This window comes from Drosophila gunungcola, unplaced genomic scaffold, assembly GCF_025200985.1.
Source record: "Drosophila gunungcola strain Sukarami unplaced genomic scaffold, Dgunungcola_SK_2 000057F, whole genome shotgun sequence".
Lineage (NCBI taxonomy): Eukaryota > Metazoa > Arthropoda > Insecta > Diptera > Drosophilidae > Drosophila > Drosophila gunungcola.
The window spans coordinates 64,529-88,708 of NW_026453220.1; the positions used below are offsets into that span (position 1 = coordinate 64,529).

Genomic DNA, 24,180 nt, shown 5'->3' on the forward strand with positions numbered 1-24,180 from the left:
AAAAAACTTTTCGATTTCTGTGAAAGTAAATGATGTTAAATAATATTGACAAATCTCTACAAATTTTTAACAGTACACAATTTTACCAAAAAGAAGCTTTAGTTTATATCAATTGTATTGATAAAGGTGTTTTTATTTAAATAAAACAGCCAAGCTTAGGAAAGATAAAATACATTAATTTGTTTTTAGCTTTAGTGGCTCATTTAATAACTTAAACATACATACAACATTTTGAAAACAACTTTTTTTTTATTATTTCTATCTTGTACATTACTAAAATTTATTTAAATAAAACAGCCAAGCTTAGGAAAGATAAAATACATTAATTTGTTTTTAGCTTTAGTGGCTCATTTAATAACTTAAACATACATACAACATTTTGAAAACAACTTTTTTTTATTATTTCTTTGACAGTTTTAGAAAGCAACATAATGATGTACATAATCTTTGCTCAATCTCCTATTAGCTCACACGCTTATAATTGTAATTATTAATAATAAAATACAAAATTTAAATAATACTTTACAGACTTTCAGTTTAGTAAAGCTCGTCGAGTTGATCGATAGGTAGTTAGGGTCATCCCTAGAAACTATCGCCCCACAGCCCCCTCTCCGCCTGTTGCACAATGGAGTCGGCTAACGGCCATATGGCCACGCGCAGGAACATACCAAAGTGCCGGGGACCAATAGGTCTGGGGATGGATGGGGTCTACTTCTACTGGAGCTTTGTCGTATTTGCACGCGCACAGCCCAAAAGCAAAGCTCGCGGCTCTAAGCCTTCCCTGGTGCACAATTGCAAGTGCTGTCAATTATTTCGTCTTTTTAAGTCACAAAAAAAATTCATTTTTTGCTAAGAAAATTTTTTTTTTAACATTTTTGTCAGCATCTTACCAGTGCTTTATTTTTCTTAAGATTTTTGTTTTCCGAAAGCCTATTAATAGGCATTTAAAGAATATTTTTTTCACAGAAAACTATTAACTATAATAATTAAATTAAAATCTGCGGAGAGATTCGATTCAGGGACCTCACTCATTAATCTCAACAAACTTTATTGATTGGGGGTGCCACAGAAATAACTGAAATGGCTTAAAAATATGTCTAAGACTATATAATGAAAAAAAAGTCGGCTTTCAAAAAGAATAGCACAGACTTTCGAATGTAAAATTATATTTTTGCACACATTTAACACACATTTTTAAATAATTTCCAAACCCTTAAGATTTTTGTTGCACCCTCGTATATATTATAATACCCCCTTTTCAATAGATTTAAGATATCTCAACTTAGCATTTTATAAGCTAAGGAAGTGGCAATAAAATAGCCAATTTGTTCGTCCTGAATAAAGGCTCGGTCTGATTTTCTCTCGCTCGCTCTCGTAGGTTTTGTCCTGCCTGGTCTTCTATCCCGCTTCCTCGCAGCATAATTGCATTGCATACTTTCCCGGTAAAAAAAAAAAAAAAAACACCTCCCAATGAAGCTGCACTTGTGAGCAAAGAATTCTAACTTTCCACCTGCGAATTGCAGAATGTCATCTCCGCCAGAGATAGAACTTTACATAGATTCTGTTATTCTGTTTGCCCCTAGGCTCAAGGTCCTTGTCGTGAAGGACGTTGAGGGGGTGTGGGAGGAAACAGGAGGAAGGTGAACGTTTTACGGCCAAAACGGAGGCTTTGCTCCCCGCTTCAGCGAGGTGTATCAACTAATGTCAAAGGCGACAGGCGATTGCCGTGCCACTCACGTACATACATGTCCTGCGACTCCGTCTGCCTGTCTGTCTGTCTATCTGTCTGTCTGTCGTTTTTTTTTTTTTGCGTGCATGTGGTCGAGAGGCCACACCCCTACGCACCATTTCGTGCAGCCAAGTGGAATTTATGTGTGCTGGGTTTCACTGTACGACTGTGTTATCCTTTTCTCTTACCGTGTGTCCATTTTAAATAAATGCTGACAGCTAAATTAAAATATTTAACGTACGTGCAAAGTTCTGGACGGCTTACATTTCGCACATCTCGTCTTTTTCGTCCTGTCTGTCAGTCAGTCCGTTTGTCTGTCCGTCCAAGAGTGTGTTGTGTTGTGTTGTGCTGTGTTGTGTTGTGTTGTGTAGTGTTGACATTGTGTGACGGCTTTCGCTGTTTGCCGCTGGCAGTTGTCAACGCTGTTTGCCTTCCTGCCAGTTGTTTTTGTTAGCTGTAACTGTTGACAGGATTAGGCATTCAAAGCGCGTCCGCATCATCGCCACCAGTCCACCGTCCATCCACCAGCTCACACTTGTCTGCCCCTAAAAATGCCAGCAGCGGCAATTGTCCTTCAAGCCGGATATTCAGAGGAGAGGGGAAAATGAATAAGTCCGTAGCCACGGGCCAGCAGCTATTTGGCTTAATGAGTGCCAGCTTGATTTCGAGCTGTTAGTAAACTGTTGATAACGGATTTTCTGGGAATCTGCCTACCCGAGCAATCAGCGGATTTGGCTGCTTAACCAACTGCGGCATCTTTTTCCAAGCGTTTAACTAGTGTTATCTTAACATCTCAGCCTCTATTCCCACTGCTGTTAACTGGTTTAAGCAATGGTTTTCGTCCTTTCTTGTTCAGCATTTTCGTTTATTCCGTTCATTTAAAAAGAATACTCTTGGTACTTGCAATGTCTGTGGAGAGAAAAAGGCAAAATTGTACTTGGTCAAACAATTTATAAAGTCGTATGTACTCCAATTACAAACATTACTTCATGAAGTTATAAAACTGAAGTTTCTTTATTTTATAAAAAAAAACTTTAAAGAAAAAAACAGAAAAGAGAGCTTCGGCAAGCCATTGCACATACAAAAAAAAAGGATTCGATTAAACGATATTTAATATCAATAAAGTGATGCCGATTTTTCGATAAATTGATTATAACATATTCGTTCGATTTTTATCAAAATAAAAACGTGTACCGAAAGTCTTAAAAAACAATCACATCTCGAATTATGTTTATCCGTTTACAATATATGTATAGTGAATAGTATAATAAAAAACTATCTTTACTTCTGTCATTAAATTACTAAATATGTACGCAAGGCCTAGGCTTAAAACCAACAAAATGTCTACATTTGTGCTTCTTTTTAAGTCCTTTACGCCTTATTACTTGCGATGTCCAGAAAAAATAGAAACGCGACCGATTTACACTGACATTTCGGCATAGAATCAACTTATTTCGAATCCAAAGGTTTAGATTAAATATTTTAGGGTAAATTTACCTTAAGACAAACAGTTTTGTGAAAATCCGTTCTTTATATTAAGATTAAGTCACGGAGTGCACTACACAGCTATTATTTATTTTTACGGCAAGCTAATAGGTCATAATAAATAATGTCTTTTGATTGTGGATTTAGTTACCTGGTCGTTACATGGACTTTGTTTACTAATAAAGAAAACTAAAAAAGGTGAGTTTATTTAATATTGAACAAAATTGAGTTTATGATACAATTAACTTAAAAAAAATTCGAATACTTACTCTTGATTTATTGCCTTGAATATCAAAATGCCATTAATTTGTATATCCATATTTAATTTATTAATTTGCACTTAGTTATTTCATTTTTTTTTCTCCCAACTTTCATTTAGTTTAATGTTGTCTGTTTATTGGTTTTGACCGGGAATCGTAAGAACAACTTACTTATCCTCATGATAGTCAAAACAGACTTCCCAGCTATACCACTTCAGTTCCTTTTAAACTGATACGTACATACATATTTAGGCTTCTATTTGTGTATCCATATATCGTTTAATTTTCAGCAATTATATTTGTATTATTTAGCCAGGCTTACGTTTGGTGTAGTAATTTCTGTTCCTGACCCACATTTCCAATTAAAATTGATGCAAGCATCTGGCCTTAAATTGTATATCTGTATATTTTGTTTATTTTTCAGCATTATTTTAAACATGTTTTATTTTATTTATTTTTGAAACTTTATTCTTGCCCCTGGCTACATTTTATTTGGGTTCTCTATTTGCTCTGGCTTGTTTGTCTTTTGCAGAACTTTTACACGATTTAATTTTCATTAGGTGCGACGACTAGCTGCGTCCCTCTCACTTTCGTTTCGGCAAAACGATAGTCCCATACGCACAGAAATTGCGGAGTTTTCTATCTTGTACATTACTAAAATATATATATATTTTTTTATTTGCTCTGGCTATTAATGTGGCTGCTTTCTGCTACTCGCGTTACTTTTTTTTTCCTAATCTAGTCTACAAGGTAAATTCCTCTGGCTGTCGGGCCATTCCTTTCACTCGCATACACTCCACATACAGAATAATTTGACTAAGAGCGAAAGCCGCAATAAACAAAATAATTTTAACGAATAAAAAGGATGGGTCTTGAAGGTGATTCACAAAAGAACAGATCCATTTTCACCAATCCAATGCTATCCTCTTATCCTCTAATCCCGTAAAGCTTTCTGCTTGCCCAGCTTCTTCTGGTTGGGTGGCGGCGCCACCAGTCGAGTGGGCGTGGTCGCAGATCCGCTCGCCGGTTTTTTGTGTAGCCGCTTGTGATAGCTCTGGGCCAGGGAGTTCACGATGGACACCACGAAATAGCACACCATCCCAATAACGAATGTCTCGAAGATCCTGGACAGCAGATTGCCCGAATCTCCAGCTGCGGATCCCGAGCCGGCCGCTCCTCGCTGCTGGCGATGCAGCCGCTGCTTCTGGTTCTTCAGGAAGGACTTGAACGGCTCCTGCAATTTGTGGCCGAGCACCGGCAGCGAGGCCAACAGATCGACGGCCCGCTCGATCAGTGTCTCGTTGAAGGCGATGATCACGAAGATCTTCTGGATGTGCATCTTGATCACGGCCTTGCCAATTAGCGTGGCGCCGAAGAACGTCCAGAATGGCACCAGGAAGTGGCCGCAGGTTATTCCTGCCAGATCGAACAACGGATTGGGAATCTGCAAAGCAATTAATAGATATGGTTACTATCGTTGATATGATATTGATTAATATTTAAATTAATAAATATGGTTACTATTTTTGAAATGATATTGATTAATACTTAAATTAATATATATGGTTACTTTTTTGGAAATGATATTGATTAAAATTTGTATCGTGTATATTATCATACCTACAACTAAACATCAAAAAAATACTAAAGTACTTTGAAAAAAATTATTTCTAACTTAAAAACAAATTAACTTTCAAATAATGGCTAAAACAAAAAAAATATTTTATAAAAAGTTCTTTGACTGCAGAATGAAAACAATTCAGTATTCAAATTTTGTACTCCTTTAGCTAAAGACTTGTTAGATAGTATAATAGATAAGTAAGTAAACCAAATAATATCATATCATATCTATGGTAAACAATGGTATAAAGTGAGTTTCAATTATTTAAACAATGCAAATTGTTGTTGTTGATTGTCAGATATAATATGCTATTATCACCTTATTTTAATCAATCTTGAAGGTCAACTAAACAAAACTATGCCATAATTAATGTTAAAGTATTAAAGCTTACTTTACTAGTTACATTTTTAATATAAATCTATGTTCAAGTAATTTTTAGAAAGCCTTAATCTTATTGGCAATCAATACTGAAGCCAACTTATCGAAAAGTAAGCGATGTTTGTATGTGGATAAAGATTATTTCTGAAATATGAGCCTACACTACTAGTTCAATTTCAACTATGTTCACCACTCACGCTTGCACAGGCCAGGATGCCGAAGAATCCGACGCGCTCCACCACGCGCTCCATGAACAGTTTGCCCTTGTCCATCAGACTGAGGTTCTTTTGGTGACGCTTCGCGTTGAGGGCCTCGAACTCGGCCAGCTCCTCGGCATCCTCAGGATCGTAGCCGGAGAGCCTCGCCGCCTTGGCCATGAAGTAGGGCGGCAGCTCGCCCAGCGCTGTGCCCGCGCCCCAGAGGAAGGCCTCCATTCGAACCTTGGACATGATGGACCAGATATTTGGAACCTTCTTGTCGTACGGCTCCTCCGGACAGATAATGCTGTGGGATCAAACAAATTAAATGGCTCAATTAAGAGTGCACAAAGAATATATTATCGTATACAATTATTAAAACTCAATACATTTTTTTCAAAAATTAAGTTCATTTTTAAGAATGGTGGTTCTTCGTAAATATTCAATGCAATTAATTAGTCTTATTAAAAGTGGAAGTGGTTGCACAAACAATATGAGTATGAGATTAAGACTAAATATAATTAAATTTTAACAGTGAATTACATTTAAAAAAAAAAATTTAACTTCAATGCTGTAAATCGACCCCGCATTGTACTAATTATAATTATTAAAATAAATTACTTATAAATAAGATTAATATTTTTCAAATCATATTGCAATATTTTCTGAACGCGTTAAGCAGTATTTAGTTTTTAGGTTTTTTTTTTAAACAAAGGTCCAAACAAACAGCTGGTTTTATTTAGCTGACGGCTTTATCACTGACGTGGGTTTTTAGCTCAAACTTTCTAAATGGCAGTGCTAACGAATTACATATTAAACTTGACTTTTAAATCACTTTTTATGACTCGATTGCATTGAATAGCTCAGCAAATTTTTAGGTATCAGGATTAGCATTTAGGTATCAGGAGTAAGGATATACTCACTCATCGGGATATGGTGGCTGTGGGAATTGGAGCGAATTGCACTCGTAGGCGGCCAGCGTGACGCTGGCTATGTGCGGCCCCAGGTAAAGCAAGAACGTGTGCAGACCAGTGCCCAATCCCACCGAGGATAGCACGCCCAGTCCGAGCCAGTAGACGAAGAACCATGTGTTCCGACGCACAAACTCGATCGCCAGCTGATGGGGGCCGTCTAATTTGTAAATTACGCTAAATACGATGCCTAATACTATGAGGGCGACCAGCAGGAGTCGCTGTTGCAGCAGTCTGTAATTGAACAGAGTATAAGTATTGGGTTTTGTGTAGGGGAAAGTGGTGGGCATCCCCACCAGCCATCTCACCTGGTGCTCCACGTGCGGAGCAGAGCTGCCAGCTCGAGGCCACAGTACTTGGTAGTCTGCAGGGGACGTCGCCAGAGGACCAGCTGGCTGCGTTCCAAGCGCTCCCGTTCGCGTTGTTTGTCTTTTTGGTTCTTCTCCTTGCGGCTCAGCAAGGATGTGGCGGAGGAGCTGGTGTCCTGCATGCTGCTCCTAACGCTGACGCTGCTGCTGCTGCTACTGTTGCTGCTACTGTTGCTGTTGCTGTTACTGGGTGACTTGGTGGAGGCAGAGGATTGGTTTTGGCTATGGGAGTGGGAGTGGGAGTGGGAGTGACTATTCCCCTTTAGATTGCCGTTGGCCGCCTGCCGCTTGTGGCCCTTGTTGTTGCTGCTACTGCTGCTGCTGCTGCTGCTGGTGTGTCGACTGCTCTGGATCGCATGGCTATTGCTTTGCTCCTTTTTCGAGTGTTGTGACATTTAAGCGATTGTTTTCTGGCAAGCGGCTGTGTTTTTTTGTAAACAGAAAAATAAATACGCAATGTTGCGTTAGTCGAATAGTTTCAAATTCGTGTAATAAGACCGGCAATTTCAGAAAATTTGGAAATTTCGATTTGTTTCGGCGTGCTTGCCCTGATTTTGGTTTGTTTGCATTATGCCCTGCCATGGGGTGATATTACTAACATTTTGCTCAGCCTTAGTAATAAGTAATAAAAACATAATATTTAACCCAAGGTTTTTATTATTTTTGTTATTGTTTCACTATTTATTATTATTAGTTTTTGAAACATGCATATTTTTTACGCCAGCTAACCAGCTAATAAGACTCACTACATCATAGCACTGGTTTGAAAGCTTTGTTTAAAACAAGTGTGAGAGTAAAAAAATAAGAATTAAGAAAGCTAGATTTCAATTTTAATATTAATTGATTTAACGATAATCCAGTAATGTTAAATATATTTTTTTATTTTTTTTTTAATTAAAAAGAAATAAAAAAAACTTTAACATACGCACAAATGCATACCAATTTTGAAAAGAATGGTTTTCTTAGCTTTGGTACAAAAATAATTCATTTTCAATTTAATGTTTCTTTTTACAGGCATATATCTGAAAAATTAATGACTGAGAAATGTAGTAGTAAATAGAGTATTTAAATTTTTAATTTAAAAGCTATTTTTTTTCAATCTTGTAAAACGATCGTTCCAAATTTGAGTACTTTAACTACTTACATTCTAAACCTTTAATAGATTATAAGACCTTTATTTTTTTATTTTTTATGAAAATCGACTTCTGTTTAGCATATGATCATGTTATAGAATCAGCATTTTGCATTATTTATGTCCAGATTATGGCCTTTAAATGGAAATTCGAGGTATAAAAAAGTCAGCTTATTTGCCTTTAACTCTCCAGTTCGTTCTTTATTGTTTTTCGTTTAATATGCGGGTCAGTTGATTGTTTTCTAAATTGGATTTGATTTGCTGGGAAATTGTGTTAAATTTTCGGCAATTTTTATATACATAGTTTGTGTGTGGGTGTGTATGTGTGTTTGTGTAGCGGAAAAGCACAGCAACAACAACGATAACAACAAAAACAAAAGCAGTGCGACAAAGCATTTACAAGAACAATTACTAGGGACCGTATAGCGTGAGATTATCATGCGATACTCGAGCACCAATAAAACGAATCCACATGCGCGTAAAAGCGGGACGAAGAAGAAGCAGAACAAATGGAATCAGAAGCACAAAACAGAAGCGAAAAACAGAAAGAAGAGAGGGCGAAAGACAACAAAAACAAGCTGAGCTGTTTTTATACCCTTGCAGAGGGTATTATAATTTTAGTCAGAAGTTTGCAACGCAGTGAAGGAGACATTTCCGACCCTATAAAGTATATATATTCTTGATCAGTATCACTAGGCGAGTCGATCTAGCCATGTCCGTCTGTCCGTCTGTCAGTCTGTCCGTCCGTTTCTACGCAAACTAGTCTCTCAGTTTTAAAGCTATCTGAATGAAACTTTCCAAAAAGTTGTCTTTCTATTGCAGGTAGTATATAAGTCGGAACGAGCCAGATCGGACGACTATAGCATATAGCTCCCATAGGAACAATCGAAAAAAAAAATAAAAAAAAATTACAACTTTGCTGTTTTTTAATTTTTTTTTTAGTTCTTCGACATATAGTAATGGTTAAATAATATAGAATTACGGTTTAAATTTCATCAAAATCGGACGACTATATCATATAGCTCCCATAGGAACAATCGGAAAAAAAATACAAAAAAAAATTATAGCTTTGCTGTTTTTTAATTTTTTTTTAGTTCTTCGACATATAGTAATGGTTAAATATTTTAGAATTACGGTTTAAATTATAACAAAATCGGACGACTATATCATACAGCTCCCATAGAAATAATAAAAATATATAAAATAACTATCTAATAATTGAGCTGCAAATCATCATAGCTTCAATGATTTTAAACATATACGTAAGTAAATCATAATTTTAAGGTTTTCAAAAATATTTAATTCTTGCAATAGCTGCAAGGGTATATGAACTTCGGCTTGCCGAAGTTTGCTTCCTTTCTTGTTTTTTTTTCGTTTACTTTTCATTTTATTTTATTTTTTAAGGCTATTCAGCGTGTTTCGCCATAATTTAATAAGCGCAGTTTTCCCTTTATTTTTGTAAATGAAACTATTTATGTGGCAATCGTTGCAGCTGTTAATTTGCCGAAGTTCAAAAAACCCGGGGGGTGGTGGGTGGTTTTTTTTTTTTTAATCCACCCCCTAACAAAAACAAAAGCAGACACAAAGCACAAAAATCAATTGCAATCATGAATCAAAGGAATTCTTTTTACTTTGTTACAAATTTCTTATCGTCACGAGTTACAGCAACAACCACAACAACAACAACACTGGCACAGCAATAACAAACAAATCGCCGTGGTAACGTTATTTTTCTCTTGTTTTTAGTTTTTCTTGCACTTCATTCGGTCTGTTTTGTAACTATTCCGCTTTTATCCGGCATTTTTGCAGATGCTCAGGTGTATTTACCTGTTTCCACGACTATCTGCGTTTGGCTCGGCCTCCTGCACTTTGGCACGATGTTTCATAAGAAAACAGCGAATTGTTAATAGTTTTAACTTTCCGTGATACCAGCCTATCGTTTCGAATGGTGTCTCCGATAATTTTTTTGAACCTATCGATATTTTGCTATCGCTTACAATTGTTCAACACTGAACAGTGTGCTCTGTTATTAGGCGCCGATTTGAAATAGAGAACATAATAAATCTCCTCGCGATAAGATTAATGATCAATCTACAAAAGCAAATGCGAAACAAAGAGACTTAGTCACCGTATATACGCATACTATTGTTACTATGGTGCAAAAAGTACGCAAGCTAAAAAAATGTTCCAAAAAATCTACGTAACTGGAATTGTTAGTGTAACTTAATAAATAAATATTTTTAACTTAAAATAGACCTTTAATAACCGAAAATGCCTTTTTTATCAAACAATTAAACTGCTAACATTAACGTTGTTTACTTACTATTTTCTTCTGACCAGATTAATAATTATAATAAATTATTATGTTACAATGACTGCTTTATTGTGCATATATCAATGCTTTCAACCCACCAATATTAAATGAAGGAAAAATCACCTAGCCATTGCATGAACTCAATTTCTTTTGAAGAGATAACAACTTATTGTTCGTTAAACAAAAGAAAAAACGATTAATAACTTTTTTTTAAAATTAAATATGGCAGCTATCTCGGTTTCTTACCAAAGTAAGAAAAACCACAAAGGCACCCCCATAAACACTGGACATATGTATTTTTGTGGTTTTTGTTTATTTAATAATAGATTAATTACCGTACACTTAACCGAGAGAGTCCTATTCGTAACCATACACACTAAATATGCACAAAATTTTGTTGTATTGTAAAAAAAAAAGGGTGAAATCATTGAAATAAGCAAACAAAGTAAAGTTAAGTACTTGTGGTGCAATCGCACGGATCAAGTACAGCAATGGAAATTAGATGGGCCGAAGAAGAGTGTGAATAGATCTGTTTTCGGGGGGTTAATGGTAGGACAAAGCAGATTTTAATTGAAATACTAACGCGTTTAGCAAAATGTATATATATAAAATAATGTTCACATAACAATTCTTTTGTAGTTTTCTGTTTTGTGGATTTTTTTTGTTGCCCTGGTTCAGATCATTTTCAAGTTCTTTTTGTGTGGCATTTCCTGCGGTTTCCTCAATTCGTTTAGCTAACTCGCGTCCATATTTTAAGCTGCATGCTAAACACAAAATATATTTTATATATATATAGATTTCTGTATAGGGGGTTGTTTTCCGATGCAAACCGGAGCAGAGTTAGTTGACCCTGGCCATGCCATAGACATTCTCATCGGAGTAGGCAATGTACAGGAAGTAGTCCTCCTCGTGGTGTTCCTGTGCGAGCAAAAAGACGTTAGAATTTGTGTGTGAGGAGAGTAGGTATGGTAATTACCTGGTACAGGGAGCCCATGGTTGCCGATGTTGGTGGAATGACGTTGTTCACGAAGAAGAAGAGTGCATCCTCGGGACGCAGGTGGATGCGCTTGCGAATGAGGAAGTAGAACTGGCCGACAGTCAGGTCGGAAGGCACCAGGTACTTCTTCTTATCCAGGTCACCGATACGTGCCTTGGGTGCCTTCTCGACGATCACCTAATAATAAACGATGAAGGAAAACAGGGGATGAGCTCAAGTTGATCAACTACATAAAAGTGTGCACCTGATTACGTGCCGAAAAATGTTCACCTATTTGTCAATAAATGGCATTTGCATTTCTCAAAGTAAATTTAATTGGCATGTGTGCTCGAATACGTGCTACCTTGGAATGCGATAAAACTACAATTTGAACAATTTTGGGTCAAATATTATATTTATTTATGATTTAATCACAAAAAAGAGCACATGAATATTCAGGGAATAAGTAATTTCATAGATATATAAAAAAAAGTATTAACAAACCAATTACTTTAAATGTATTTATTTACAATATGTACAATAAATATTGACAATACAAACTGATTCAGACTAAAAAAACATCTGGTGCAATATTCAGGGACTAAAATGAGTAATTTCGTAATTTATATGACTAATTTCGTGTGCTGCATTTAGTAATTTCGCCAAAAACTCTCGATCTGCTTATTTGCTTTATATAAAGTAAAGCATTTTTAATAACCCTTAGAACCCGCACCCTTAGTTTGTATTATTAAACGAATTAAAGTGATTGTTAAGTACTTAAATTATTTAAAATATATCGTTTAAGTATTTTTAGTTGAGATGGGCAATAAATATCTTAAATGCTGCATTCCGTTTAGATTAGAACAATCAGCAGCTCACTGGCCTAGACGATACGTTCTAGCCAAGGGGGTTATAAGTTAGCCTTTGGCCAAATTTTCAATAAACTGGTTTGGAACAGGAAGCGGCGGCAACATAATGAATACTAAATCAGCAGACTGCTCATTTCATTTTGCTATACCCCCTATATATCCTCTATCCCAACGATTTTTGTTAGCGTCATTGGCCGAAATCAAGGTATTAGTATGATATAGTACGTACTAAATATATATATATATATATGGTCCGACCAGCTGGCCTTGCCCCTCGCTCAGCTGTTATGTGATTTGGCGATTTGGCACTTGTGCACTTGCCAAAAACAAACGAAAATAATAATACATATGTATGTATATAGTCGGAAAATTAAAATGAAAATCGAAAACAAGAGCGGCCAACGAGTGAAAATATAATGCACTCTTGCTGCGATTGGGGCACCTTCAGGTTGTATGGAAAGGAGTTTGCTGATAAGGTGGTGAAATGGCAGAAAAACAACAAAAGAGGAGAGCCTCTTCACCCACTTGTTTTTTTTCCCCTCTTCTGTTTTTTGTTTTTGTTTTTAGCGCATCTATGACTAATTCCAGTCGCTATTTATTTGTGTTTGTGAAAACAAAACAAGAAGCCTAACGTGTATTAGTGAGTGACTTTTTTTATGCGCAGTACTCGCTCGTTTTTGCAAGCAAACAAACGAAATTAAAATCAAAAACAACTGGTTAGTACAGCGATAAAACAATGGTGGCTAAAAACGAAATCTAAATTGCTCTTGCTTTTATTTTTAAATAATATTAAATAAAGATCACAAAAGATAATAAAAGTGTTTTACACATTTTTTATAATTGCTTTTCACATTTTTTAGATATAAAATTATATACAATCATCTTATTTTTCTTGCTGTGTAGAGGCTTCAAGGAGCAGGGGAAAGAGCGAGAAGAACAGATGAAATCAAGCAGTGAAAAACAACAACATCTAACAGCTGAGCAAGTGAAACGGCTGCTTTGTTCTCTTTTTGTTTTTTTTTCTGTACACGAGTGTGTGTCTGTGTGCTGGGGGGGGCAATTTCGTTTAAATTTCAACTGAGAGTTTTATTTGCAAATGTTTTCCCAGCTGAAATGCATTTTATGCAACCAATTCCCCCTGCCACCTGGTTGCACTTGCAATATTAACAACATTTACCGAAAAATAACCAATATGCGCAGTATTGATTTTCTTCGGTACAAACAAAAAAAAAACGACGCAAAACAAACGCATACACAGAAACTCGTACATACATACTCGAATGTACATGCACGTATGTAGCTAAATGTATATACATATATATTCGATTACTTACGGGCACACGATCTGGATATTTGCGACGGATTTTATCGCCTTCAGCGCGACGTTTCTCGAAGGCGTGCTCCTCCTTGTATTGGAACTTCATGATTGTGATGAACAGGTAATTGGCTAAGAAACGCAGCTTTTGATTTTTCACTTTTTCGACTTAACAACGGGGAAATATCGATGTCTATGTGTGCGTGTGTGCGTCTTCGCTGTGGTTGTATTTTTTTCGCTCTGCTCGCTGTTTTCCAACTTAACGGGCTGAAATTTTAATTCAGAGTGACCGTTCCGGGACGTCGAAAATATAGCACTTGATAGCAATGCCAGATGCTCTAAAAATACCGTACCGCAATGTAAAAATACCAAAATATACATCTTGAAAACTTCTTAGTGCTGACTCAAACCTCGCATGAGAATTTTGCCGTGGTAAATTGAATTCTCCTAAAATATATGTAAATATTTATTTTTTAAATTAATAATAAAACTAGAAAGACTAGAAAATCAGTGGCGGAAATAGCAACATTGATAAATATTTTTTTAATTAAGAACACCAAACAAAATGTTAACATTGTAAATTGTTAAAAATAAAATACTAAAAATTTGGTTATTATCATACCTATAAGCGTTTAAAATAATATTAAAACCATAAGCATAGTTAAGTCTCTTTTTCCGAAATATTATGAAACGATAATTGTTATTCCCTCTAGTCAAATAAAGTTATTTTAGCGATTTTCGAAGATGATTGTTATGGTTAATAACGTTTTTTGGCAGAAAGTATAGCTTCAAATTGAATGCTTTTTGTGGACTATAAACCCTAAACCACATCCTGGCATATATTGTAAATCGATTTCCAGGAGATTTTAGACTGGAATCCAAATCCGAAAAATATGCTCTACCAGAATAAAATGAGTTTGCTGGAAATCAAACAAAAACTTTTTTTCTTGTTTATTTATTTGACTGTAATTGTTTATGAGTTTTTAAGTATTAATATATAAAAACCGCGCGCCTGATCGGAAGCATTTTAAGGTTATTGTGAATTAATAATTGTAGAATAAGAATTGACCACTTATTTTTTAAAGTGCACATATGTTTGAGCTTTTTTTGTTTAGTATTTTTTTTTAGTATGTTCCTGTGATAGGCCGCAACTATTCAGTATGTTTCGACTTGCGCCATTTGGCAACACTGGCGCTGCATTAGCGGCAAAAAAAAAATTAATTTTTTGCCATTTACGTTGGCGTAAAGTTCTGTCGCACAACAATTGCAAAGCTCCCCAGCTGGGTTTGGTAAGCGTCCTTTTTGGTGTTATCCTGATAACTCGAGGAACCCGATCAGTCTGCCAATATTTTTTGTACAAATGCCACGGCACTGTGTTTGTTGTTTTTGAAATTCGCAGTGTGTGTGTTTATTTGCGGTTGCGCCTGTGTGCGTGTGCTAGGTTGTGTTTTGGTATCCAGAGTGAGTTCATCCAAAGAAAAACAAAAGGAAAAGAAAATGTTATATATTGAAAATATTATATTTGGGTCAGATCAGTATATGTGTATGTGAGTGTGTGCGTATGGGTATATCACACTCTCTTTTCCTTGATTTCCTTTCCTTTTAACTTTCGTTTTCTTTGCGCTTTGTTGTTGTTTTTCTGGTCCGCATGTTTTGTCGTTGTTATTGTTGTTGTTGCACGCGCTTCTTCTGCCGGCGCAACTAATTCGATTTATTTATAAAACGTTGATTTATACACGTTTAAATATTTTGCTCTAAACAAATGCAAGCAAAATAACTGAATCTATTTGTGTGTGTGTGTGTGTGTGTGTTTGTGTGACCTTCGTGCAATTTTCCAATTAGAAAAAGGGGAAGAGAGAGAGAGAGAGAGACAGAGAGGTCCTGTGATAATGCAATCAGATCATTTCAGTGTGAGAGTGTTTGCTGTAATTCAATTTTCTCGAGCAACAAGCACTTAAGGTTTTAAAACAATTACACGGCCACTTTTACAGTTTGAAAGCTTTTAACCAGACAATTAACTTATGTATGTCTTATTTTGTATTTGCATTTGCATTTTATTTCAGCAGAGCGGCGGCGGAATAAGAGAAAAACAAACCAAAAGACACGGCAAATCAGTCTAGTCAACAAAGCAGACCAAATGAGCACGCACTTCGAGACTAACGAGCAGCACAAACTAAGCCAAAAATAAAGCTAAAGATATAAGAGATAATAGGCAAGAAGAAGAAGAGGCAGGAGTACACACACTCGCACATAACCACATACACTGAGAAAAATCGGCGGCAGGATGCGGGTGGTGGCCATGGTCAGTGGCGGCAAGGATAGCTGCTACAACATGATGCAGTGCGTCGCCGAGGGCCACGAAGTCGTCGCCCTGGCCAATCTGCATCCCAAGGACAGAGGTGAGTCGCAAAAAATAAAACTAAAGCTGCAGCTTAAGAAGTTCGAAGTGTATTTTACCCCTATATGTATGTACATCATACCCTTAATATTTCATTCGAGGAATTATGCTGCTCCTTACGCCTTTGTAAAATTGAAAAAAAAATATTAAGACACTTACTTGCCTTGCGATAGCAATTAATAAAATACCTAAAGGATAAGTCAAAGTATATATCCCATATGTTCCCTACAGTTGTCCGATTTGATGATAAAAATCACAAAATCTTTCTGGGTTCTAAAATTACGTCTATTTATGTAGATAGTTCTGATAGTTTCCACAATATCAATAGGATATAGTCGATCGGTTTAGCTGTATTACCAAAAGTATGTGATTATCCTTAAAAAGAAATAACTCAAGCTATGTTTTTGAGATTAAGCTGTCTAAGATATTGTCCTAACACTTATAAAAAATAGGAAATCGAATAAATTTGACATGAATAATTGAAATTATAAAAAACTAGCTTAAACTTAGGAAACTACATTTATTACAAATAGTTAATTGGGTAATATAAAAATTTGTTTCTTTTGAGTCTTAATTTACGTGACGTGATTTTTAAGTCGATTCGATTTGGAGCCAGTTTTTTTGTGAATTACGAAAATTTAAAAACAAATATTAACACACCATTTAAAATTGGTTTATTTATAACTAATATAGAAATAGAAATTTTGAGGTAGGCAGGCAAGTTCGACAGTGCCCATATTAATGCCATGGATTATTGGTATTATTATTTGCGCAATCATTTACCACCGATTCGCCGTGTACCCGCAGCCATTTGATCTCTTGCCGCTGTCTCTAAATTGTTACGTTCCAGACGAGCTGGACAGCTTCATGTACCAGACGGTCGGCCACATGGGCATCGAGATTCTGGCCAGCGCCATGGGATTGCCGCTCTACCGGCGCGAAACCAAGGGCAAGAGCACCCAGACCGGCAAGCAGTACGTGCCCACCGATGACGACGAGGTCGAGGATCTATATAGTCTGCTGGAGACATGCAAGGTGATTGATTGATTGATTGATTTTTGATTAGTGTACACCCCTCCCCCCCCCCCCCCAAACTTAGATTAAGCCCTTTGATAAGGAAACAGAGGCAATGGGCTGCCATTGCTGTTGATACCGATTCCCAGAATCTGGTCAATAAATATCCATTGGGAAATATGATCGATTCAGGGATTGCAATTTGAATTCTTGTTTGTTTTAAGTTGAAATCAATGCGTTAAAACTGCATTTGTTTACCCCATTACTTATTTATGTTATTGTGAATTACTTGTTTATTTCTCCTGGCAGGCCTGTTGTTTAGTTTCGGTGAAATTGTGGAATCGCAAACGTGCGTTATCAGATATGCTTATATCATATAGCTCTTAATGGAGAATGCGCCTTTCCGCTGGTGTAGGTTACCAACATAGTGAAAAAAGTTATTTACCCCTAATCAAAATATTGATATCATATTTGGTTTACAGAAATCAATCTTTTTTGCACTGAATTGCTTATTTTGCATTCTATTTTTAAGGACTTATCATTCAATTCTTTCAATGATTTTTTAATAAAGTTTAATTTAAATTTGAAGATTAGAATTGTTAACAAATTTAGGTTTTTCTAGTAGTTTTAACTATTGATTATTTTTGATTTAACTTGGTCAGTTAGAATCTTTACAACAATATCTCAAAAAAAAAAAAGTATAAATTGAACTAAAGTTAAAATTTGTTTTTCAATCAGGAAGATCATTAACTTTACTTAATAACCTTAAATAATAAGGGGTTTAGTTCGGAAAAGGGATAAGTTATCATTTAAAATGTGTTTTTATATACTAATTTAGTATTTACATTAATCTTTGGACTTAATTACTATTTTTTCGCTGTGTTTGTGGGGCACAGATCAGATCAGGGATTTGGTTCATGAAAGCGTGCTTGTTGTGCCATGTCCTTGAACCTTTGCTCCTCGTGCCCACTCATCCTCATCCCTCATCAATCAACGGCAGCCCAGATTGCAATTGCAACTATAAACCGCTCCATAATTGGGCGGAACATCCACACCCACATCCACATCCAATTGCGATGGGAAGTCGCCGAGCGGTAATCTTATCGCGATGCCCATCCAATCGAGACGGGACGAACTGTTGCCGTGCACGTGAACCGCCCGACCCACTGGGTTAAATAAAAAAAAAAAAAAAACATTGAAAAAACAACAAAAAAAAAACAAAAAAAAAAAAACGTCTCACAAAACCGCAACGAAAACCGAAACCGAAACCAAAACCAAAACAATCACAATACGAGTAAGAGTAATCGCACAAATTGTTTATTTACCCCTTGATACTGGAAGAAATCGAACGGGCCAAGGAGACTACTTTAATGGTGATTACAGTTTGGAAGGCGCATTGATAATAACGGGCTATCAGTATCACTGCACTCAAACTGTAATTACATTTTTGCATTCGCTTGGCTGATAACGCGACATGTCGGGCTTTATTTTAATTTCTCTCCGTTTACAATTTACAATTTGATCCGCATTAGGCTGATAGCAAATTAATTACACTTATATTTATTTAACTTTAAATGGTGACTTAGGCATATGCAATTCTTAAAGCACTTCAAAGTTAAACAAGTTGATTTTAAATTCCCATTTTAAGCCATGTTTTTGGTTATAGAGGCTCTACGTAATTTTAAGTATTTAACAGTTTTTTTGGATTCTCTTGCATAGATCTCGATTTTTGTAAAGTCTTAACATTATACATTGGACTCCTTCTCCACTTCTCCTCAAAGTTTATACATTTTTTACTTAAATTTTTGTAGGTGTATACTAATTTCTGCGTTTCATTTGACTCCATTGACAGCACGAACTTCAGGTTGATGCAGTGGCCGTGGGCGCCATCCTGTCCGACTACCAACGCGTTCGGGTGGAGAACGTGTGCAGCCGTCTGAACCTTATATCCCTGGCCTATCTGTGGAGGAGAGATCAGACTGAATTGCTGCAGGAGATGATCGACTGCCAGGTGCATGCCATCATCATTAAGGTAACAAGTAGATCAACTTCACAGTCAGGTTGCCAAACACAAACACTTTCGATGGTTTGCAAATTTATAGAGCATTTCGCATACATTGCATACGATGAATACTAAATAAAGTAATTGTCCTAGCTTTCGATTGATCTTTATTATTATAAATGAACGTGACATAGAGTTACGTTTTATAATCACATGAAATCCCATTATCATTATCAGCTGAGTTGCCATTCGAACTATATTTAGCACATGTAAACAAATACTTCAGTTGCTCAGCTGAATTCCACTTCAATTGCCATATGCAATGTTAGTAATATTAAATAATTTACAAACAATTAACTAGCTGTTTGTTTGCCTATAAATTGGAATCTTTAAAACGTATTGCACGATAATAAACAGAATATTAAAGTAAGTTTTAATATATATATATATATTTTTTTTTAGTGAGTGGAGGGGGCTTGTGTAAATTAAAAAAATAATAATTAAAAAATAAGAAAAGAAAAGTTTAAAATGGCTATTTAAGTACTTAGGTAGATGCGTTCATAATTAAACACTTTTTTTTAAAACGCAATAGGCGAGTATGCGTTTTTTGCAATCTATATCGTTTCAATTGTTTCTAAAGGCATTATAGTCGAGCCGATTATTTTCCGAGAACAAAAGAGCATTATAGACTAGCACTCCATCGAAGGTGTCTTGTGTTGTGTCGCACTATTGGCCCCGCTTAACCACCATCCATTTCGCGCCTCCATCGCCCATCTCCCGATATCCCGGACACAGGTGGCTGCTTTGGGCCTCGTGCCGGATCGACACCTGGGCAAATCGCTGCGCGAGATGCAGCCGCACCTGCTGAAGATGCGCGACAAGTACGGACTGAATGTGTGCGGCGAGGGGGGCGAGTACGAGACATTCACCCTGGACTGCCCGCTCTTTCGCCAGCGGATCGTGATCGAGGACATCCAGACGATCATCAGCAGTGCCGATCCCATCTGCCCGGTTGGCTACATCAATTTCACCAAACTGACGCTGCAGCCAAAGGAGGCGGCGGGCGGAGCGGCCAGCGGCGGCGGCATTGGCGGCATTGGCGGCGGCGGTGATGTTGTGTTTGTTAAACGTTCGCTCGACTATATTAGCGATCTGAACGAATCGACATACAGCGACCTCAGCGATCCGGACTTTAGTGAAACGGAACTGGAGCTGATCGAGAAGGAGACACGGCTGCGCGAATCGCTCAGCCAAAGCGAGCTGATCTCGCGCAGCAACTCCTTTGGCCGCCATCTGGCCGCCACCGCCTCCTCGCCGATACCCATTGTCACGAAGAGCGCCAGCGTCGACGAGCCCACAGCGGCGGCGGCGGTGGCGCCCGTGCTAGGTGGACTGGGAGGAGGACCGCCCACCTGTTCCACCTCAGCCTGTGCGTCCATGCTGCTGACCACCACCGCCAACGATGGCGGCAGCCTGGCCAGCTCACAGTTGTCTGGCCAGGGCGGTGGCCATGGGCTTGGCAGCAGCACGGCCGCCGTGTGCGGCTCGCTGTCGCTGGCCATCTCCTCGCTTGGGCTCAGCGGCAACACGTGCTGTCATCCGGGGAGCGGAGCTGGCATTGGTGCACCCTTGGCCATCACACAGCCGCCCAGTCCGCTGAAGTACGAGCGGGAATTCCGTCCACTGGCCAACGAGGCCAGAGCGGCCATCAATGCCAAGGGCTGGATGTGGCTGGCGGGCATACAGGGTATCCAAAGAGTCTCTATCTAGCATCTCTATCTCTATACTATCTCTATCCACGGGCACGGTGGTCATTCCAACTTATAATACAATAACTAACTAATCAGTTTAATTACTGTTCCATTTTTCTCTAATAACCTGGTATGTTTTGTATGTATGTTTTGGTGTAGCAAATTACCTTAAAAACTATTTTCACTTAAATGTTTTTTTTTTTTTATTACTTTTTCATGACTTTACCTTAGAAAACAATAATTCTATTGCAACTTATGTTTTATGAATAAGCCTCGTTTGATAAGTACAAATCTCATATAATATAAATGTCAAAAAAATTGAATTCAAATGAAGCTCAATTTCTTCATGATGATTTTTTGTTTGTTTTTTAAAAAATTGTATTTCCCTGAATACTAAGATATGAGAAAACATTTGATTCAGAACAAAAACACTTGAACACACATATGCAAAACAAAGTGAAAAAAATTGCTTAATGCGTTTTTCAGTCAATTCAATTTAAACTTAGAACATTAACAACATTATCTTAACTTCAGTTATAGTGACACTAACATTTTAACCTTCTAACATTGTCTAAAGATGAATGCATTAATATATAACCCCAGTTTGGTGGCCACCGTGTTTGCCATTTCCATTCACTGCGCAAATGAGTACTAATCACATGCTTATTCCTTCGATAGGCTCCGGACCGGATGGCATTGAGCAGGGAATGCAGCAGGCACTGGACACGCTGCGCGATCTGTGCCAGGCCAAGGGCTACGATCTGCAGGATCTGTGCTATGTCACGCTCTATGTGCGCTCCATTGGCGAGTACCCGGCGCTGAATCGGATCTATCACCGCGCCTTCGACTTTCACAATCCGCCGACGCGCGTCTGCGTCGAGTGTCCGCTGCCCGACGGCTGCCATGTGGTGATGGAGGCCATCGCCTACCGCCAGCCGGTGGCCGGGTCGATATCCAGTGCCGAGGAGCGGGATCGCGAGGGCGAGGAGACGGCGGCGGCGCTGCTCAATGGACGCCGGAATACGATGCATGTGCAGGGCATCTCGCACTGGGCGCCGGCCAACATTGGTCCATACAGCCAGTCAACCAGGGTGAGCGTTACAGTCTAGCCTCGTCTATGTTGGAAACAAGAATAGCTATCGAAAGTTTAAAGCGTTAACTGGGCTTACGCCTAGTTTTAGCTAGCATCAAGAATCGAACCAAACTACACTTATATACAAATGGAATAGCAAACTATTGAATTCAACATTTTATATTTGAACATTTAAACTAAATATTAAATCATTATATTAAACATAATGCATTTTAAATTGCATGCTTTAATATTAAAAAATTCAAAATAAGAAAAATAATAGATTCAAAACAGTTCCTATTTGATTTCAAAGTTAATTGTTAGTTACAGATATTCAAATCAAACCCAAAAGTGGTCAAATGAAAAATGTAAAAATTGTAATATTTACAAACTGCAATGGATAAAAATCAAAGCGAAAAATACAAAATATTTTTGTATTTTTTATTCTATTTGCAATAGAAAGAAAACTTTTAAGTCTTAAGTTAAGTTATAAAAATATCAACACATTGTCTTAATTATTTTAAATAGAGGTATTAGTCTTTTCTTTGTATCAAACAATATGAATACGGTGAGTTCATGTTTCTGAATTCGTTTTGCGGTTGCCAAATATTGTAGTTTTTGTTGAAAAAAAAATATTGGTTCAACTTGAAATGTTTGAGGACTTTGAAAAGTGTACAAAGCTGGAACGCTTTAACGATTTCCCAGCTGTCTCCATTCCAGTATCGTACCATACTTATCCCAAATCCCTTGCAGATTGGCGACATTACGTACATTTCCGGCCAGATCGCCCTGGTGCCCGGCAGCATGACAATCATCGAGGGCGGCATCCGCCCGCAGTGCAAGCTTACGCTGCGCCACATCAGTCGCATTGCCAAGGCGATGAACGCCCACGGCCAGCTGCGGGATGTGGTGCACGGCATCTGCTTTGTGACCCATCCGGCCTTCATCGGTGAGGCTCGTCGCCAGTGGGAGCGCCGCACCACCAATGCGATCATGGACTACATTGTGCTGCCGGCGCTGCCGCGGGAGGCACTCGTGGAATGGCAGGTGTGGGCGCACACCCACAACGATCGATTCGATTGTAAGTCAGTCAAATAATCATCATCCTCATTTAATGCCTATTGGCTAATCGTGTTTCACAGATGAGGAGACTGGCTGTTCGGTGGGTGACTACACCATCTCGATACGACGTCGCTGGAACTATGAGAATAATTGCGCGGCCATTGTCTGCTACGTGTCCACTGGCCTGGCCTCGTCCACCACCCAATTGACACAGCTGAGCGACGACATTCTGGGCAACCACTGCCGTCTGGCGCAATCGGTTAGTGCCGAGCATCTGGACGAGATCCTCACGTATGTGGTGAATCGTCTGCTGAAGGACTATCCGCTGGCCAAGAAGCAAACGCCGCAACAGCCGGCAAACTCGGGATCGCCACCAGCGGCCACGCCAACGCAACCCGGCGGCGCTGGCGGAGATCAGCACCAGTCTTTGCCGGCCATTCACCTGAAGCTCTTCTACCAGGTGAACGCCGCACCGGCAACGGATCTGCTGCTCCAGGCGCTGCACGATTTCCGGCTCAAGTGCCAGGATACGGCCGCCATTGTCTACACAGTGCTGCCCGCCTGCAGTCTGCACAACTTCAGTACGTTCCTGTCCATTTGCGGGGTGAGGCATGAATAGGAGCCACACGGATGATGAGGATGATGATGATGATGATGAAACGATTTGCTGCCACCGCACCAAGCAGAACACAGAATACATATATATATATATATATATATACACCACTATATATACACAGATATATGAATAATTGATGGGTCACTATTTGGTTTGACGAAGAATCGCATTGACAGAAAGTAATCTTTGGATAATTTGAAACCAGTTGGCCTTTAAAACTGTGCCGCTATGTTGAGCAAATTTATTACATTTTTTTTTTTCATATTCATATTTGAAAGGTTCTTTGACCTGTTCTATATCTGACTTTTAAAGTTGTTAAGCATGAAATAGCTATTATTTGTTTTTATTGTAAATGGAAAAAAAGTCAAACTAAAAACCAATTTCAAGCTACCCTTTTTCCAAGAAAATGTTTTCTAAACTGTACGATCTTTAAAGTTCCCTTCATTTCTTGTGACTTGTGAAACGATAGCAATTAATAGAAGGTAAAATGCCAAGTATTATCCAACGATTACTTTGTAGTCCCACAAATTTTCAGTTTGCAAAATATTTCAAACCGACCCAACTGAACTTTAAAAGCAGCTTGCCCTATGTTGATATTGTTAACTAGCAGACGATCCTTAGATCTAAAAGAAACCATGCTGTATCCA

The 24,180-nt window shown here is 38.0% G+C and overlaps 4 protein-coding genes across 7 annotated transcripts in view; 1 reads left to right on the plus strand and 3 right to left on the minus strand.

Annotated features, from left to right (window-relative positions):
* LOC128264075 (midnolin homolog) overlaps positions 1-24,180 on the minus strand; it is a 165,031-nt gene that overhangs the window by 59,231 nt on the left and 81,620 nt on the right. The window lies entirely within an intron of this gene.
* Positions 3,961-10,124, minus strand: LOC128264090 (vacuole membrane protein 1). 2 transcript variants are annotated; one of them, XM_052999420.1, is made up of 5 exons: positions 9,969-10,124; positions 6,950-7,430; positions 6,594-6,875; positions 5,671-5,977; positions 3,961-4,918 (listed from the first exon to the last, which is right to left on the minus strand). In XM_052999420.1, the coding sequence occupies exons 2-5, from the start codon at positions 7,402-7,404 to the stop codon at positions 4,409-4,411; spliced, it is 1,554 nt and encodes a 517-aa protein (XP_052855380.1). In that variant the 5' UTR covers positions 7,405-7,430; positions 9,969-10,124; the 3' UTR covers positions 3,961-4,408. The 2 variants fall into 2 exon arrangements, with proteins under 2 accessions (XP_052855380.1, XP_052855381.1); XM_052999421.1 differs by lacking the exon at positions 9,969-10,124 and adding an exon at positions 9,773-9,921.
* LOC128264102 (gamma-aminobutyric acid receptor-associated protein) lies at positions 10,748-13,908 on the minus strand. The gene is made up of 3 exons (XM_052999440.1): positions 13,635-13,908; positions 11,432-11,629; positions 10,748-11,373 (listed from the first exon to the last, which is right to left on the minus strand). The coding sequence occupies exons 1-3, from the start codon at positions 13,722-13,724 to the stop codon at positions 11,296-11,298; spliced, it is 366 nt and encodes a 121-aa protein (XP_052855400.1). The 5' UTR covers positions 13,725-13,908; the 3' UTR covers positions 10,748-11,295.
* On the plus strand, positions 14,765-24,165 carry LOC128264077 (uncharacterized). Of its 3 annotated transcripts, none has more exons than XM_052999388.1 (8): positions 14,765-14,904; positions 15,682-16,014; positions 16,864-17,048; positions 18,880-19,059; positions 19,825-20,776; positions 21,459-21,871; positions 22,606-22,933; positions 22,995-24,165. In XM_052999388.1, the coding sequence occupies exons 2-8, from the start codon at positions 15,900-15,902 to the stop codon at positions 23,531-23,533; spliced, it is 2,712 nt and encodes a 903-aa protein (XP_052855348.1). In that variant the 5' UTR covers positions 14,765-14,904; positions 15,682-15,899; the 3' UTR covers positions 23,534-24,165. The 3 variants fall into 3 exon arrangements, with proteins under 3 accessions (XP_052855348.1, XP_052855347.1, XP_052855349.1); XM_052999387.1 differs by having other exon boundaries at positions 14,777-14,904; positions 15,679-16,014; XM_052999389.1 differs by lacking the exon at positions 14,765-14,904 and adding an exon at positions 14,964-15,076.

Coding starts and splice junctions, on each gene's coding strand:
- LOC128264090 (XM_052999420.1), bottom strand. CDS start 7,404: ATGTCACAACACTCGAAAAAGGAGCAAAGCAATAGCCATGCGATCCAG. Junction 5,978..6,593: donor CAGCCACCATATCCCGATGA/GTGAGTATATCC, acceptor TTGATCCCACAG/CATTATCTGTCCGGAGGAGC. Junction 4,919..5,670: donor GCATCCTGGCCTGTGCAAGC/GTGAGTGGTGAA, acceptor ATTGCTTTGCAG/ATTCCCAATCCGTTGTTCGA.
- LOC128264102 (XM_052999440.1), bottom strand. CDS start 13,724: ATGAAGTTCCAATACAAGGAGGAGCACGCCTTCGAGAAACGTCGCGCT. Junction 11,630..13,634: donor AATATCCAGATCGTGTGCCC/GTAAGTAATCGA, acceptor GTTTATTATTAG/GTGATCGTCGAGAAGGCACC. Junction 11,374..11,431: donor CCATGGGCTCCCTGTACCAG/GTAATTACCATA, acceptor TTGCTCGCACAG/GAACACCACGAGGAGGACTA.
- LOC128264077 (XM_052999388.1), top strand. CDS start 15,900: ATGCGGGTGGTGGCCATGGTCAGTGGCGGCAAGGATAGCTGCTACAAC. Junction 19,060..19,824: donor TGCATGCCATCATCATTAAG/GTAACAAGTAGA, acceptor TCCCGGACACAG/GTGGCTGCTTTGGGCCTCGT. Junction 21,872..22,605: donor CATACAGCCAGTCAACCAGG/GTGAGCGTTACA, acceptor AATCCCTTGCAG/ATTGGCGACATTACGTACAT.